We start from the raw sequence: 16,603 nt of genomic DNA, 5'->3' as shown, positions 1-16,603 counted from the left end.
TCATTATTATTATATTTGTTATGGTGATCTGTGGTCAGTGATCTTTGATGTTACTATTGTAATTGCAAATACCCATATAAAATGTTAAATAAATGTTGTGTGTTGTGACTGCTCTACTAACCAGATGAAACCATCCCTCTCCCTTTCCTCAGGCCTCTCTATTCCTTGAGACACACTGTTGAAATTTGGCCAATTAATAACCCTACAATGGTCTCTTAGTGTTCAAAGGAAAGGAAGAATCACACATCCTTTACTTTAAATCAAAAGCTAGAAATGATTAAGCGTAGAGAGGAAGGCACATCAAAACCTGAGACAGGCCGGAACCTAGATCTCTTGTGCCAGTTAGCCAAGTTGTGAATGCAAAAGAAAGTGGAAGGAAATTAAAAGTGCTACTCCAATGAAGACATGAATGGTAAGAAAGCAAAACAGTCTTATTGGTGACATGGAGAAAGTTTTAGCCGGTCTGGATAGAAACCAGCCAGAACATTCCCTTAAGTCAAAGCCCAAAAGCCACAGCAAAGCCCCAACTTTCTTCAATTTTGTGAAGGCTAAGAGAGATAAGAAATCTGCAAAAGAAAAGTTTAAAGTCAGCAGACACTGGTTCATGATTTAAAGAAAGTTGTCTCCATAACATAAAAATTCAAGGTGAAGTAGTAAGTGCAGATGTAGAAGCTGCAAGTTATCCAGAAGCTCTAGCTGAGATCATTAATGAGGGTGGCTCTTTACACTAAACAACAGATTTTCCACGTAGGTGAAACAGCATTCTATTGGAAAAAGATGCCATCTAGGACTTTCATAGCTAGAGAGAAGTCAATCCCTAGTTTCAAAGGACAGGCTGACTGTCTTGTCAGGGGCTAATGCAGCTGGTGACTTTAAGTTGAAGCCAATGCTCATTTACCATTCCAAAAACTGTGGGGCCCTTAAAAATGATGCTAAATCTATTCTGCCTGTGCTCTATAAATGAAACACCAAAGCCTGTATGACAGCACATCTGTTTACAACATGGTTTACTAAATATTTAAAGCCCACTGTTGAGACTTTCTGCTCAGAAAATAATGAGTCTGTTCAAACTGTTCCTGCTCACCCACAATGCACCTGGTCACCCAAGAGCTCTGATGAAGATGTGCAATGAGACTAAGGTCTGTAGCCCATGGATCAAAAAGTAATTTTGACTTTCAAGCCTTATTATTTAAGAAATACATTTTTGTAAGGCTATAGATACCATAGTGATTCTCCTGATGGAGCTAGGCAGTCAACTGAAAACCTTCTGGAAAGCATTTGCTATTCTAGACACCATAAAGAACATTTGTAATTAACAAAAAGAGGTCAAATATCAACATTAACAGGGGTCTGGAGGAAGCTGATTTCAATCCTCATGGATGATTTGAGGGGTTCAAGAAGTCAGTGGAGGAAGGAACTGCAGATGTGATGGAAACAGCAAGAGAACTAGAATTAGAAGTGGAACCTGAAAGTGTGACTGAATTATTGAGATCTCATGATAAAATTTAATGGATAAAGAGTTGCCTCCAATGGATGAGCAAGATTGAGAGGAAGATTCAATCAATACAGCAAACTTCACTGTCTTATTTTTAAAAGTTACCACAGGCACCCCAGCCTTCAGCAAGGTTGCTGATCAGTCAGAAGCCATCAATATCAAAAAAAGACTCTCCCAGCAAAAAGATTATGACTTGCTGAAAGCTCAGGTGATAGCTAGCATTAGCAATAAAGTACTTTTAATTAAGGTGTGTATGTTATTTTTTAAGACGTAGTACTATTGAACACTTAATAGACTACAGTATAGTGTAAACTAACTTTCACATGTACTGGGAAACCAAAAAATTCTGATTTGCTTTCTTGCAATATTTGCTTTATTGCAGTGGTCTAGAATCAAACCGGCAGCATTTACAAGGTATGCCTGTATAGGCTTCGGTAGCCAATTAGATATGAAAATTGAGGGACAGGGACAAGTTTAAGTTGACTGTAAGATTTCTAGTCTGATTGCCTAAGTGGACATGATACACCTCCTACTTCAGTTCCTTGGGGTTCCTCAAACCTTAACACCCCCATGCCTTAGTTCATACCTTCTGCTTTTTCTGTCTTCACAAATGGTTCTAAGGTAACTTTCTACCTGTGACTTCTCTGAAGTCCCTATATACTATATATACTCTATATATACACCTAAATTCAGTCAGATCAAACTATACAAGAGCCTCTACACTTAATCTTTATTTTCTACGTTTTAAGTTATGCTGGTCTCTCTACCTCAAATGCCACACTCTTACTTACCCCTGTCAACCTGGTCAATCTTCACATGTCCTTTAGGGCCCAGCTTCTCTATTCCAATATCCGATTATTACAAACTTTATTCTAGTTCATAAAAGTTTGAACTTTTCTTTGTGACGCCATTATTGTTATCAAAAATGTTGATCTGATAAACCAGTCAAGTGACAAATAACTTTAAAGGTTAAAAATACCTTTCTTTTCAATTTTATCCTTCACCTTCTTTTCTCCTTCTCCTTCTCCTTTTATCTGCTCTTTGGCACCAGAAGATATGGTTGTTATTGGTATAGACTGTACCACATTTTCAGAAGCTGTAGAATCAGCTTGCAGTGGAGTATCAGATGGGAATGGTATTTGTTTCACTGACAGAGAAAATGAAATAGATAATGCCATTTATATTCAAACAAACAAATGGAAAACCATGAAACTGTGAATCAAAAATATGAATTTTTTTTATTGAAGTATAGTTGATATACAATATTATATAAGTTGTAGGTGTACAATACAGTGATTCACAATTTGTAAAGGTTATACTCCATGTATAGTTATTATAAAATATTGGCTATACTCTCCATGTTGCACAATATATCCTTGTAGTTTACTTTATACCTAATACTTATACCTCTTAACTCACTACCCCTATACTCCCACTCCCCACACCCCTCTCCCACTGGTAACCACTAGTTTGTTCTTTGTATCTGTGAGTCAGCTTCTTTTCTGTTATATTTAATAGTCTGTTGTATTTTTTAGATTCCATATGTAAGTGATTTAATACAGTATTTGTCTTTCTCTGACTTATTTCACTTAGCATAATACCCTCCAAATCCATCTATGCTGCTGCAAATGGCAAAATTTCATTTTTTTTAATAGCTGAGTGGTATTCCATTGTATAAATATACCACATCTTTATCCATTCATCTGTTGATGGATATTGATGCTGCTTCCATATCTTGGTGATTGTAAATAATGCTTGTATGAACATTGGGGTGCATGTATCTTTTCAAATTAGTGCTTTTGGTTTTTTAGGATATATAAACCCAGGAACGGAATTGCCAGCTCATATGGTAAAATATGAACTCTTTTTAAAACAGAAATTCATTGTATTTGAGTATCAAGTCTCTACTATCTGAGATTATAAAAAGGCTGCCAAGAAATTATGTATATTTTAACCATGATAAAAGAATGCATCATTTTCACTTAATCACTAACAACTAAACTGAGAAAATTATAGGTAACAACAATTTTAGCTAATATTTATTATGAACTTACTAAGTCCTAGACACTTTTCAAAATGCTTTATATGAATTAACTCTTGCAATTCTCATAAATACCCTACATGGTAAGTTCTATTCATATCCATTTACAGATGATCAACCTGAGCCAAACAGAAGACACAGGCCCTTCATACACACAGTGAGTAGGGAAGTAAGAATTTATACCCAGGCTGTCTGTCTCCAGAGACTATACCCTCATGGTTTAGCAACATGGCATGTTTTTCACTCAGGTTTTCTTTTAAACTGAACAATCAACTGGAAAGATGTTTTAGTAATAGTCATTTCTATATCAGAATTAATGGAGAGACAATAGCATCACTTGTCCATAATTCTATTTCAAAAAACAACTTTTTAAAGAAGCAAAGAAAACTGTTTCAGCAATGTTAAAAACATTTTCATAGCCTAGTGAACATACAAAAATATAATCTTGTGAGGGATTTTGATATGGCTGACATTCCGGCCAATATTCAGATCACTTTTCTGAGGTACTTTTTAAGTTCCTTGGAGGCTATTGCTTCTTTTAGTAATGTGACCCTCCATCCATTCCTATTTTATGTTTCACCATCAGACAGGAATTCAGCACTTTAATTCAAGCTGTTGGTTTGTTTTAGCATTTCATTAATAAGATGAGAATTTAAAAGTTTAATGTTTACAGGGCAATCTTCTAGAGCTAGAAGAAATGACAAGAAGTTTTACATTGCTAATATTTTAGTTGTTTATTTAATTCTATACCTATATTCCAAACCCCCTAATCTTGAGAAACATCAATTAGCCTCAAATTTTCCACTGACAAAAAATATTCTCTCCAGTTGATAGTTTTAAATAAATATTATTGATGTTTTTCCTTACTTTTATTTAGCTTACTAAGGGTAGAGTTCACAGTACAGCATTCAAAATAACTTACTGACAGAATAAAGGTCAAAAGAAGTAGTAGTAAGAGAGGTTTCCCTATACTTGGGCCTCCTTAATTCACCTAGGAAATATTTTCTCCAATACAATCAAATGCCTTCCTATGTGGTACTTTGAAATTATAATAGAATTATTATTACTATTAATGTTATTTTATAATAATGTAAATTTAGCTAGACACCTTTAAAATAATTTAAAAAAATATAATTTTATTTACAACATAATAGCTGAAATGATAATTACCTGCTGGCTTGGATAACTTATAAATAGTATTTAATTTCAGGCAAATTACTATACATCTCTCAGCTTCAATGTATAAAACAAGGATATTTATGTACAAATAATTTTAAGGATAAAATGTGTATGTATGAAGCACTTGGCACACAGTGCTTGGTATACAGAAAAACTTAATAAATGCTAATTAAGTATTATTATGGCTTACAACTATTCACTAGGGAACAGTGATGATCAAGCTGAAGTATAGTACAGAGATTAAAAACAGGTTTCTTATAAAATATATAAACAACAAGTTTCTACTGTATAGCACAGGGAACTATATTCAATATCTTATAATAACTTATGGTGAAAAAGAATACGAAAGCAAATATATGTATGTTCATGTATGACGGAAGCATTATGCTATACACTAGAAACTGACACAACATTGTAAACTGACTATACTTCAATAAAAATATATATACCAAAAAAAAAAAGCATAGGTTTCTGAAGCCCAGCTTTGATACTTTTTGCATGATCTCAGGCAAGATCATTTGCCTTTTCTAAGTCTCTTCAATCTCGGAGGATGAATGCATGAGAAGGCTGCTGTGGGGATAAGATGAGCAACCAAGTATAAAACCTAACTTAATAAACAATAAATGATATACTAATTATTATTATAAATTAAAACAACCTATCATTTCTACATTTAATCACCTCCATTTTGAATTTCTGCCTTAATTAGCTCCTGTTTCAATTCTTCAATTTCTTTCTTCAATTTGGCATTTTCAACTCGAAGTTTCTTCTCTTCTCTCAAAGTTGCCTGCAAAACTGAGATCAAAAACATCCATATAAGATAGATACAGCAGTGCTTTCCAAATGGTTTCTTATGAATACTACTTGAAAACAGCATAGCCAGTATAAACATAGCTCATAACCAAATGTTTGGCCAGTTCCTTTACATCAGTTTAGTATTTATTAAAACAACATATTTAAAAGAGAGAGAAAAAGGGAGAAAATCTGTGAAAAGGTTTTGTTAACCAATCATTTTCCTAGCTTTTATAAAGATGCTTATGACAACTTAAATTCAGAGTTTCAGTAACATTAACTGCAAGAAACAAAGACAAATATTAGATATACTAATTTTTAAAAAACATTTTTGAGATCTAATGATACCAAACAATAAAAAATTATTCTCATTTATTCCTTTTTAGTCATTACCTTGTAAAAGGAGCTAAATAATCTTTTACTCCTAATGTCACAGAAGTTGAGCTGGTCAAACATTTAATGAATGAAATTAACTCCAAAGATTTGCTCAATATATAATATGTGTTAAAGGTGAGCAACAGGGTATATAGAAATATCAAAAAAAAAAAAAAGTTACTCTCAGTGGGGTTGGTACTGCTCCCTAGATGGGATTTTGAAAATCTGTGGTAGCATTTTGATTGTCACAAATATTACTGGCATTTGTTGGAGAGGGGTCAGGGATGCCAGATGTCCTGCAATATACTTGATACTCCTGCAAAATGAACAGTCATCTCACATCCTACAGGATATTGCAGTGACTTACTGTATATTTGTATAAGTGAAAATCTTGTTAATTATTTGAGCCTAGATCCTAACCATTTTTTATATATAAGCATGAAATATTCTTAAATGTTTTCATTATACTCTGAATTTTCTAGGAATCAAGTACCATGTAAATTAAGAAGAGACAGTACTTTGTTTTGTTCAGGAGCTTTACCTAAAGAATCATTGGTCATTCCAAGTAAGTCAAAAACATGACTGAAGGCTGCTTCTGGTATCTGAATTGCCTACACTAAGGCAGACTATATCAGTCTATATCAATCAGTGTTATACCTGTAGCATTCCTGGTGATTCCACATATCTGAACCATATAGCATATGACCTTTATATGTCTGGGAGTATAGTCCTACCTAAGTATTTACTTACTGAAATACATATTTTATTATTACTATTTACAAATTACTTTCTTAAAAGAATTTAAAAATTCTTCTGTATATTACATCCATCTCTATATTATATATCTTCTTATTAATGGGAAGAAATATTAAGAGTTTTAAGTAATAAGAAATCACTTAAAATTTTAAGAAAAATACTTATAAAAATATTATAAAAAAAGAAATAATTAAAACAGTATTTAAAATTAAGAAAAAAACTGATAAAGGGAAAAATCTGGGGAGAGTAAATGTAGGATTCTATAAGCCACTCAGTTTTATGTAGCAGAGAAAAGCATTTATTTCTGTAAGTGATGGTAAAAGATTTTAGAATTTTCATTACATTAACATTGGCTACTGAGAAATAAATTACAGTTAAACAAACAAAACAAAAGTCAACCTACATTCTAAAAGCAGAAATTCATATTGGATATTTTTGTACATATCATAGCAATCTCTAAGCAAAACTAAAGTATTGGAAAAATAGTCAGTCATTTCATAAAATGTTTTAGCAGAGAGTAATGTGAAAGTATATATTTTCTTCTATACAAGATTAGAGAATATGTTTTAGTTCATACTTGATTTTACCCAATTTCCTCATTTTTCATCTCTAATTCTATACCAATTTATTTTAAATATTAATTTTCCTTTAGTAGTCTTGAAGTAATACATTGTTTTCTCTAAATATCATACATTCACTTACCCTAATTCTAACTTACCTTAATCCTAGTATATCATTTCACTCAAAATTATTATTAAAGGAATATAAAAGTTATCAATAAGATTGTGAAGTAATAATGTATGTGTAAAAACTTTTTTCTGCTCTGTCAATTTATGAATTCATTTTTGAGTATCCTCTTAGAAAATTTAAATTTTCTTACTTGCTTTCTCCTTAAGAAGAGCAACTTGCTGCTTAAGATATTCAATAATTTGATCTGCCTCTGCACCCTTCTGTTCCAGTCTCTTCAGGACAGCATCACTGGTTGCCATTTTTGCAAAGAAACGGCAGAAAATCCTAAGTGAAAAAATAAAAGTGATAAATTATACTGTAGAAGGAATAAATTTATTGTATAGGACACCATGAACAAGCAGTCTGAAATGAAAAGCATTTTCTACTGTAACAGAACAATGAAAAACATTTTTCCTACGTAGAGCAACAGACCAAACAGAAGGCAGAAATATTAATAGGTTAATTTCTCATTCTGTTTGGAAAAGAAAATTGATTTTTTTCTAAAAAGCAGAAAACATGCTATTTAACCATATTTTAGGCTGGAAAGCTTTAAAGAAAGCTTTAAAACACTGCAGACTATTATGACATAAGATGGGAACGCTAAGGGAAAAAATAACAATAACTTCAACTAAGGGATAACCGAGCACCACGACGGGGTTCCAAAGTAAAAAGAATTGCTTTCTTTCTTTCTATGTTTCTTTTGTATATTGGATATTTCTACTGTTTATTTAATTATGTACAAATTTAAGGAAAAATAGGTAAATTAGGGAGGCCAAACAAATATTAAAAGAAAAAGGTCAACAATTTGGAAAACATCCATATTATTCATACACCTACTCAAATAATGTCAGTATCATACTGTATCCTATGTAAAAGAAATTAGAATAAGAATTTTAACTTTAAACTAATTCATAGAAATTAGAAAAAAATTATCAATGTGCAGAAAAATGCATATAAGCAAATATCCTGAGATTAATTCATCATACTTAAGTTCAAACTGCCAAATATTAAGAAAAATAGTCACACTGACAAAAGACAAGGTTAATCATTAACAATACTATGAATTGCTCTTTTTTACCTAATTTAACATCAATTTATAATTCAAACTGTGACATAAGCACTTCTGAAATAATTCTGATTTTAAATGATGCACACTCAATAAATGGTAAATTTCTTTCATAAAGAAAAAATTGGCTAATAATGGACAAATAATACAAATTTCAACTAGGCAATAACCATCTTATACAAAGAACACTTAAATGTTTGCTTTTTTTATAAAAAGAAAACCAACCCTCAAAATACTTCATGCTAAAATTGACAATTTATGATATGAAAGCAATTTTTTAATCCTATGAAAATAAAGTTGCTAGTAAATGAAGAAAATATAAATGGGGGATTAATCTGGAATAAGCTCCTTTTCTACAAGCACTGTTACTTAATTGTTTAGAAAAATACAGAGCAAAAAAGAAAAAAGGTACAAAAAAATTGAAAATGAAGATATCACCTTTTAAATTCTGCCAATTTTTTACGAAAAGTGAATACAGGATGCCCTGTTGTGCCTCAAATGTCTGCAAAGCCAGAATTTTAGAGAAAAATACAGATGGACATATGATAAGTGTTAAAGTAAAAAAGCTATGCTCTTCTCAACCTTTAATATACTAGTTATAGCATTCTTTCAGTTTGACATCTATTTTACTCTAATAGTAATGATCAAATACATTCAAAAGGTGAAATATAGCTATCAAAAACAAGTAAAATAATGAGTATTTGATTTGGCATAATTTGTAACTTTTAATTTCCTGGCAAAGAAAATTTTAATGAGTAATACTAAGATGAATATGAAATGAGTGATATACTTTGAAAAAAGCCCTAATAAACTTGTATCTAAACTGATATGAAACAAACAGATTTAAGTATAAAATAGTTCTCATGAATTCCACAGTAGGCCCAGAAATTAATCTCACAAATACCAGCTAAGTTGCTTATAAAGCAAAACATGAAACTCTTATCCTGACTCACATAAAAAGCTTCAAAACAAAGATTAACGATAATTTGCAAAAATAAAGATTACACATCCTAGCCTAAGAGAAAAAAATACATAATTTTACTGAGGTAAACCTATTAACTACCTGGAAAATACAGTTGCAAAAAAGAGTGAACTAAAATTTGACTTTTTAAACACGTATTAAAGCACAGGTGTAAGTTCAGGAAGAGAGAATGCCATGTTTCAAAACACAGAAACACAAATGAGCTGAACATATAAAGATATGTACACATAAGAGGAAACAATGCGATAAGTGAGAAAACAGAGTAATCCTCAAAATCTTTGTTATCTAATAGTGTAAAGAGATTAGGAAATGTAAATGAAAAGACTGCCATCTCAGTGAAACCAAAATATTATTATCACAAACTAAAAACACAAAAAGAATTACAGCTGGTTAAGATCAGGTAATAATTCATTTGGTAGGAGATGGTATAATGTTCAGCTTTAAACATTTTTATGAGTAAATCCACATGACAGTTTTTTCCAATAAAATGTTCAACATAAAACATACCTTACCCACATAGTTAGTAAAATATGTTAGTAACAGAGAGAAATGATAATGGAAAAGACAAATATAGGCCATAAAGTCTTAAAATACCAAGAATAGTGAGGGATGACAGTGATCCTACTCAACCATTCACATATAAAATAATTATGGATGATAGTAGAAACCATCTCGAATTTCCTGTTAGCTATTACTAGGTAATAGTAATACCTAATTTTTCTTTAGTAGCTGCCAGGTCCTGTTCTAAGCAGTTCATAATATTAACCTATTTAATCAACACACAACCATGAGGTACATACTATTATCACTCCTTCTCCTTATATAGAACATTGAGAACTTACTACAAGAGTAATAAGAGAAAAGCAATTTAATAAAAAGAACATGGACCTGTAAATCACACAGACCTTGGATCAAATCCTATCCTTTGCTTCTCTGTGACTTGACAGTTGTGTGACCTTCAACAACTTACTTAATCTTTCTGAGCCTGTTTTATTTACAAAATTGAGATAATTTTTTTCTTTTTTCAGTTCTATTAGGTAGATTACTGTTTGACTACACATATTCATTCTATTGCATGTAAGTACATATATACAATATACTGCACAATTTTAAGTTTAATATATGTACTGATCATTGTTTCTAAGAACAGATTAGAGCTTTAGCTTTTAAACTTACATAGTCATTAAAGGAATAAAGCCAGATACAAAATAAGAATCAACAGAATGCGGTAATCCAATCATAAAGGACAGTCAAATGTGCTTACACATATTCAAGAAATCAATCATCTAAGTTATAAATAAGTAGTTCATTTGTGTCCTTTTTAAGATTCCACATATAAGTGATATCATATGGCATTTTTCTTTCTCTTTCCAGCCCACTTCACTTAGAATGACGATCTCCAGGTCCATTCATGTTGCTGCAAATGGCATTGTTTTATTCTTTTTTATGGCTGAGTAGTACTCCATTGTATATATGTACCACATCTTCTTTATCCGTCATCTGTTGATGGACATTTTCAGTCATCTGTTGATGGACATTTGGGATGTTTCAATGTCTTGGCTATCGTAAACAGTGCTGTTATGAACACTGGGGTGCGCGTGTCTTTTTGAACTTTATTTTCCTCCAGGTATATATGCCCAGGAGTGGGATTGCTGGATCATATGGTAAGTCTATTTTTTGTTTTTTAAGGAACCTCCATACTGTCCTCCATAGTGGCTGTACCAATCTACACTCCCACCAACAGGGAATGAGGGTTTCCTTTTCTCCACACCCTCTCCAGCATCTATCAATTGTAGACTTTTTAATGATAGCCATTCTGGCTGGTGTGAAGTGATATCTCATTGTAGTTTTGATCTGCATTTCTCTGACAATTAGCAATGCTGAACATTTTTTCATGTGTCTATTGGTCATTTGTATGTCTTCATTAGAGAACTGCTTGTTTAGGTCTTCTGCCCATTTTTGGATTGGGTTGCTTGGTTTTTTTTGGTATTAAGGTGTATGAGCTGTTTGCATATTTTGGAAATTAGTCCCTTGTCAGTCGCATCATTTACAAATATTTTCTCCCATTCTGTAGGTTGTCTTTTCATTTTGTTGATGGTATCCTTAGTTGTGCAAAAGCTTTTAAGTTTAATTAGATCCCATTTGTTTACTTTTGCTTTTATTGCCATTACTCCAGGAGCTGGTCCAAAAAATACATTGCTGTGATTTATGTCTGAGATTGTTCTGCCTATGTTTTCCTCTAGGAGTTTTATAGTATCTGGTCTTACATATAGGTCTTTAATCCATACAAAATGGAGATAATTTTATATATTGAAACTGTGCCCCATAGAGTTAAAGGAAGTTGATAACTAAAAGAAATTCTTGAGCTTGTCTTACAGAACAGCAGATAAGGGAACAGCTTGTTAAAACTCCTTTGCTTATAAACTGCTTTCATTGACTATACTCACTTTAGTTATTTTTTTCTTTTTCTCTCTTTAACTGCATATCCTTCCCACTTCACACAGCCCAGTTGTTTTACAGAATCTTGGAGTCAGCTCAGTGGGACCCACCAACCCTAAAACTGGGCCTGCACAGGTGTCTGAAGAATGGTGTCTAGAAATCAGAGGGCTGACAAACTCCACCCTTGGATCATGTTAAGTGCCTTCATTTTCAATATGCTGAAACGTAACCCAGATAAGCCTGCACAGAACACTGATTGCCTAACCTTTATCCCTACCTCCAATCAGCTTTCCCCATCCCCATGCCTAAGACCACCCTGCTTATCCCATAAACATCCCAACCCTCTTGCCTTGAGGGAGGCAAATCTGAGACTTATTCTCCCCTCTTCCGGCTTGGCTATCTTGTGAATAAACTCCTTCTTGGCTATAAACCTTGTCACCTCAGCCTTTGGCTTGCTACTCACTGGGCAAATAGACCTGGTTCAGTAACAATATCTCAGAGTTTACATAGGGCAAAATGAGATACCATAAATAATACTTGGCAAGATTTTTCGTACATATCTAACTTACTATATGTCAAGTACCGAACAAAATTGGGAGAACAACAACAACAAAAAACCAGGATATACATAATTCTAACCTTCAAGAAGCTCACAGTATAGTGGGTTACATAATGGCAAGATATTTTCTATATCCTTAGGAATGATTTTTATGATTTCTTAAGAGTGAAAAATATAATAAATAATAAAAATACAAATTATAGATATTGATGTTAAAAATATACTTAGATAATTTGGCTAAGCCAAACACTAATTTCTTTTACTATGGTATATAATAGTATACAGTCCATGGGGGTGATATTAATATATTTACATTAATTCTAAATTTCTGAGGACTCGTATAACAGTTCTCAGCTCTAGCTCAGAAGACAAAGCAATCCAGAATGGAGTGTACATACCATTTTATCAGAGGCACACAACTAGCCAAGAATATCAAGAAAAAATTGCTTTATGAGAATGATGTAAATTGTTCTGGTTTAAGAGAAAAAAGAAAAATTCACTGAATGTTTTCTGCTCAGTGTTGCTGTGAACCTAAAACTACTATCTTAAAATTAATCTGTTAAAAAAAGTCACTTAACCACAAACTCAAGATCATGTGAATTTGAAACTTAGAAATGCTCTGCATTCTAATTACTTATAAATAAAGTCTTCAGTTGGTTACTTAATAATTAATAATATTCCAAGTTTCCATAAATCATCACTCATAATACTTATCACATAATGATGTATTAGGTTACTTTTAACTATTTTACCTACCACAATATCAATGACAATTCCACTACAAAGGAAGCCTCATTAAAAGAGGAAAGCAAATATCTTTTGCTAATACAATCATTTCTCTGGCAATAATTAAGTTTTCTGGCAAAGCAAATCTTAGGAATGACTAGAAAACATACCAGCTATTAACAAGTGTCTACTTTTTCTCTATTCCTAGATAATCATTTTCTTGGCAATATTATTCATGTGCCAATATTATAATATGTCTTATGAGATACTCTGGATTAACTTCTAATTGGGTCTATGTGTTGACAAAAACTTTCTCAAATGCCAAGAACTATTTATTGTTCTTAGAATTAGAAGCTCTGGAAACAGGTTTTCTAGTACTTGTTAATTAACTGTCATTTAAACTTTCTAAAAATATAACTAGAATGCATAAGTTCATGTCAATGTTTTCTTCTAATACACAGATGATTGACAGCACTGGCAGAAGAGCATAGTTTTTTTAAAAAGTACTAACAGCCAAAAAAATCTTGGTTGAATCACATTCCTAGGCTGTGTGACCTTGGTAAAGTTACTTTACTTCTCTATGCTTCATTTTCTTACTTATAAAATAAAGATATTTTCACCTGATTTCACTTCCTACTTTCTTGGCATCATCTTTTAGGGCTTCTTTTTCTTGACTTTTCCCTTTAATGTCAATGTTCTTGAGGGTTGGTCCTGAACTCTAGTCTCTTTTAGGGATTATAAACTGTCACCACACAGATCAGGGGGGTCTTTGTGTTCCAGAGTTTACAGTATTTGCAACAACGGAATGTGCATGCAAAGCAAAACAGACATCACCATTCCTTGTAAGTCCATTTATGTCACCTGTCAGGGTCCTATAAACTTAAGTTTATGTTCCCAATTTTACTTATGGTCCCTGATTTTGGTCCATGTACCAGGTTTATAGTAGAGAGCAAAATTAAACATGTTGTTTGTATTAGCTTTTGACAAATGAGGGAAACAGAAAACTGGAAAAATATTTTTTAAAGAGGTTATGTTTAGGACAATAGTGCTATTTTAACAACATTGTTGCTTAAAGCTCAGACAAATATTTTACCATTCAACCCAGAGCTCATTTCATTACTGTGTGCCAACTACTCCACAGTGATTTTCAATTTTACATTGAGTTATCTGCCAAATTTCAAAACTTTAAGATTCCTTAGTCTTCTCAGAGCTTTTAATTTGCTAATATACATAGAGTTTCTCACAGATGATAATGTTAACAATAATAACAGGCAACATTTGGAGAGCATTTATTATGAGCTGACTAAATGCTTTACATAGATCATCTATGAATACTGTAATTATCTCCATTACAGAGAAGAAAACTTGAGAATTAAAATTAATTTGCCTAAGGTCATATGGCTAGCTAGTAAATGATTGAAACTTAGGTCTGTCTGATTCTGGACTTCCTTCTTTTAATGCCCAAGCTATAATCTCTGTAAAGGATATAATTATGAAGCATTTCCCAAAGTATTTAGCCACAAAATCCTAATAAAGGAATACCTATTAACATTTAATGGAACTAATATTTTCTAAAACAGTTTGAGAATGTTGGCTTAGTCTGTGTCAAAATTAGAAAAAAAAAAAGATTGTGCAGTTAAAACAGATAAAATATTTCATTGTATGCATGGTAATTACAAATACAAAACATTTATAGATAGAAAAAAGGTACACTGAGTATGTTAAACTGTGGATAGTCAGAGTCAAGACTTTTTTTTCTTCTACTAAATTAAAAAAATGATAAATTAAACCTTTTTTAGGATAAAAAGCTTTTGAGAAGTATTACCTAAAATATTCTGCTCTTCCACATTAATTTTGTTCTTTTCAACATAATCACCATATTTCATCAAACCTAAAAGCCACAATAAGATGCCTCTAATCATAGAATCATGTGATGCTGATTTTACCACATACATGCATTTAGACTATATCTTAATCACTGAAACATACACATAAAAGATTACTTCTGAGATTCCTATCATTTCTAAATGGCTTCCCATTACCTCAGCAATCTCCTCAGTAGTCTTCCCTACTCTGATTTTAAATTGCCAGTAATTTCTTTAACTAACAAGTCCCCTACCCTAGGCTCTCAATGTTAGGAACCAAATACTTATAAAACTATTGCTTTGAAATGGAAGTCTTAAGTGCAAATTTTCATTTTTTCCGTTACAGTATAGAGACCTCTATAAAAAATATGGAATTATTTCTCTACTCCCAAAATATCTGAATTTACTGTTTCAGAATTGCAATTAGATAAAAATTTATATTCTTCTTAGACACTCTAAGTACTGCATTTCATCAAATCTAAGATGCTATCAATTGTAAAACAGCTCTGGTCATAAGATGCTGTATTATTTTACATATCATTAAGAAAAAAACTATGGCTAATTTAAGTGACCCAAACTATCTTACACTTAGTCACATCCTGTATTATGTATTGAAATGCCTCTTTTAAATTTAGCTCTATTTTAATCTTTTATCACTCTTGTGTTTCGATGTACTTCTGCATACACAAAAACTTGTAATTTCAATGCTAAATGTCTTTCAAAGGATACTTAAAATAGAGACTAAACTCAACAACTATGTACCAACAGTACACATAACTCAACTGATGACAATGTTATCACTTACGACCAAGTTTGCTTAAGTGTGGGCACTGACTATTATGTCACAACTGCTACTCAGTCTGTAGTGATTTTAAAACATCAACAGTTATAGAATACCCCACCATTTCAGAGTTGTAACTATGAGAAACCCATGCATACAAGAACTGATAAACTGTAGTTCTTTTAATCATGTTTTCCCTCTCTTTTTCTATATCATCCCTATTTTTACCTTCGAAACTTCTTTCCTCCATTGGTTTTGTAATCTAATTGCCAAATTACCCTATTCTAAGGACATCTTTATTACAGTTCTACACAATGTAGCACTAGGTTAAAACTCCTGCTAGGATTTAAAATGTGTCAAGTCAGAATTTTTAAGAAAGGTTAACAATAAAATTAAATATTTTGAGAACAATACATCCTAGAGACTCTCAAAAAATATACAGCAGTGGCAACCAGCAATAACTCCAGGTGTCTTTCAGTAATCTTTGTCAAAATATAGACAGATCTAAAACTATGCTTTTGTGTAAAAGTTCACTTCATTCTTTTTTTTTTTTAAAGCTTCTGCTCATGGAAGGCATTCAAATTCCAGTTCTGTCACTCATTAATTGTGTGACTTTTTCTTTTAATTTTTAAAAAATTTTAAGTTTTTTTATTGAGGTATAATTGACAAGATAAATTAGTTTCAGATGTACAACATAATGATGCAATATTTGTACACATTGCAAGATGATCACTACAACAGTCCAGTTAACATCCTTCTCCATACAGAGTTACAAAATGTTCTTCCTGTGGTAAAAACCTTCAAGATCTACTCTCCTA

General features: G+C 32.1%; 1 protein-coding gene across 1 annotated transcript in view; it reads right to left on the bottom strand.

Moving 5' to 3' along the window:
• Positions 1–16,603, bottom strand: part of AIMP1 (aminoacyl tRNA synthetase complex interacting multifunctional protein 1) — a 34,086-nt gene that overhangs the window by 15,366 nt on the left and 2,117 nt on the right. Inside the window, exons 2-4 of the mRNA XM_006184629.3 lie at positions 7,519–7,652; positions 5,397–5,510; positions 2,475–2,642 (exon numbers count right to left, since the gene is read on the bottom strand). Coding sequence (XP_006184691.2) covers positions 2,475–2,642; positions 5,397–5,510; positions 7,519–7,652 — 416 coding nt within the window. The remainder of the gene's footprint in view (positions 1–2,474; positions 2,643–5,396; positions 5,511–7,518; positions 7,653–16,603) is intronic.

Source organism: Camelus ferus, chromosome 2 (genome assembly GCF_009834535.1).
Source record: "Camelus ferus isolate YT-003-E chromosome 2, BCGSAC_Cfer_1.0, whole genome shotgun sequence".
NCBI lineage: Eukaryota > Metazoa > Chordata > Mammalia > Artiodactyla > Camelidae > Camelus > Camelus ferus.
The sequence above is the reverse complement of the archived record's forward strand: the minus strand, read 5'-3'. Positions and strand labels throughout refer to the sequence as shown.